Source organism: Cyprinodon variegatus, unplaced genomic scaffold (genome assembly GCF_000732505.1).
Source record: "Cyprinodon variegatus isolate N-32 unplaced genomic scaffold, C_variegatus-1.0 Scaffold1561, whole genome shotgun sequence".
NCBI lineage: Eukaryota > Metazoa > Chordata > Actinopteri > Cyprinodontiformes > Cyprinodontidae > Cyprinodon > Cyprinodon variegatus.
In genome coordinates, this window is record NW_015152014.1 from 32,997 (window position 1) to 34,619 (window position 1,623).

General features: G+C 32.1%; 1 protein-coding gene across 1 annotated transcript in view; it reads right to left on the reverse strand.

Annotated features, from left to right (window-relative positions):
- LOC107103908 (B-cell receptor CD22-like) overlaps nucleotides 1–1,299 on the reverse strand; it is a 5,934-nt gene extending 4,635 nt beyond the window's left edge. The window contains exon 1 of the mRNA XM_015403765.1: nucleotides 1,162–1,299. Within this exon, the coding sequence (XP_015259251.1) occupies nucleotides 1,162–1,228 (67 nt within the window). The 5' untranslated portion in view covers nucleotides 1,229–1,299. The remainder of the gene's footprint in view (nucleotides 1–1,161) is intronic.
- Between the last annotated feature and the right edge of the window lie 324 nt (nucleotides 1,300–1,623).

A 1,623-nucleotide genomic window follows, 5' to 3' on the forward strand; every position in this document is an offset into this window, starting at 1 on the left:
TCACTTTCCTTTAGCTGTTTCAACTGCTAGTTCAGAAGATTTTACAAGTGTCTGGCAGTTACTCAGTTTAAAACATTTGTTAAATGAACATATTCCTGAAGTTTGAAATGTTTCACTATTTAGTTTTAAGTGTTTTTTATTCATGTAAGCATTTCACATAAACAGATGCCTGATAAAACATATGTAGTGTTTTCACATGCCTAATTTAGGAATGTCTAAAACTCTAATTTCAGTAAGTTCATCTATTTTTACATTGCACAATAACAATCTAACGTGCAGAGGCTACTTATAGATATCTAATATGGAAATAGATCAAAAAGAGAAGTATTTTCACCTAATTTGCAATTAATTCCTTGTTTATTAAGTTCTAACAACTTACAAAATACTAAGCACTTAATTTTTATAGGAAATCCACATATAATCTAAAACTGGCTAAGAAATTATTCAGATCTGATCTGAAGTTTCCAAAAAAGAACGTATAACACAGATTCTGAGCTGGAACATAATTCAGAGAGCTTTATGTAAAACAAAATGAAAATCCTTTTACCATATAAAGGGGATGGATAACTTATTTACCAGCAATTTATTTGATCCAAATAACTTACAATTCTACTGCGTGTGTTGGGAAAGAAAAAATAAAATAATAATAATAATAATAATAATAATAATTTTCTACATAAAATGAAAAGAAACCACTAGTTAAAGCTGATAAGTGTTCATAAGTTTACATACATATACAAAAAGCTCATGCATTTAACATTAATCATCCATCCAACAGGCCTGATGAATATGATAAATATTAGAATTATTTTAAAAAATATGACTCACGTACAAAAAATACCAGTGATCCTAAATAAATACTATTTTTAAAATCTAAAATATTAGGATTTTTTTTTGTTAACGTTTTGAGCATTGCATTTTTTTAAATGTAGATTTATGTTGCTCACTTTTAAATTTTATTCAGTGTTATTTATTTATGATAAATAATGTCTAATATTTCAAAAAACAGATGCAGATTAAATACAGAAACATGTCAGTAATATAGCACTAAAATGTTTCCCCCAAGTTCAGAAACTTATTGCCTATAAGTGATAGTAGAAGACTAAATATTAAAAAATGCAAACTCTTTAATTTTGCTAAATGAAATGTACTTTACATTACCCGCAGCCAAAAGAAAGACTATTACTCCACGGATGGTTCCAGAGAAACTCATTGCTGCTTCCTTCATGTCTTTTAATAGAAGTCCCAGAGATAGGAGAATTTCCGTCAGTACTTAACAGCTCATGAATCCCTTTTCAGATGTAAATGCTCCATTAGCGCTGTGGCTGGAGAACCGTCAAACATGTTTAAATTTTCTCCCGAACGTCGTGGGTAAATGGCTCAGTCCGCATGCGCAAAAAAGGATTCTTCTTTTTTATTCTTCCTCTAAGATGTAAACACAGCAGCGTGGCAGGGATGCAATGAGAGAAATGCAGCTCCGTCTGCCAAATGGGCGCACCGCAGCAGCCACGGCTACTCAGCCACGTCCTTTTTCCAAATACGTCCTCGCCCTTTCTTTCTAGGACCCTCAGCACAAAATAGCAGAAATTGTCAAGGCAGCGCGGTTCACTATAATGAGCTTAG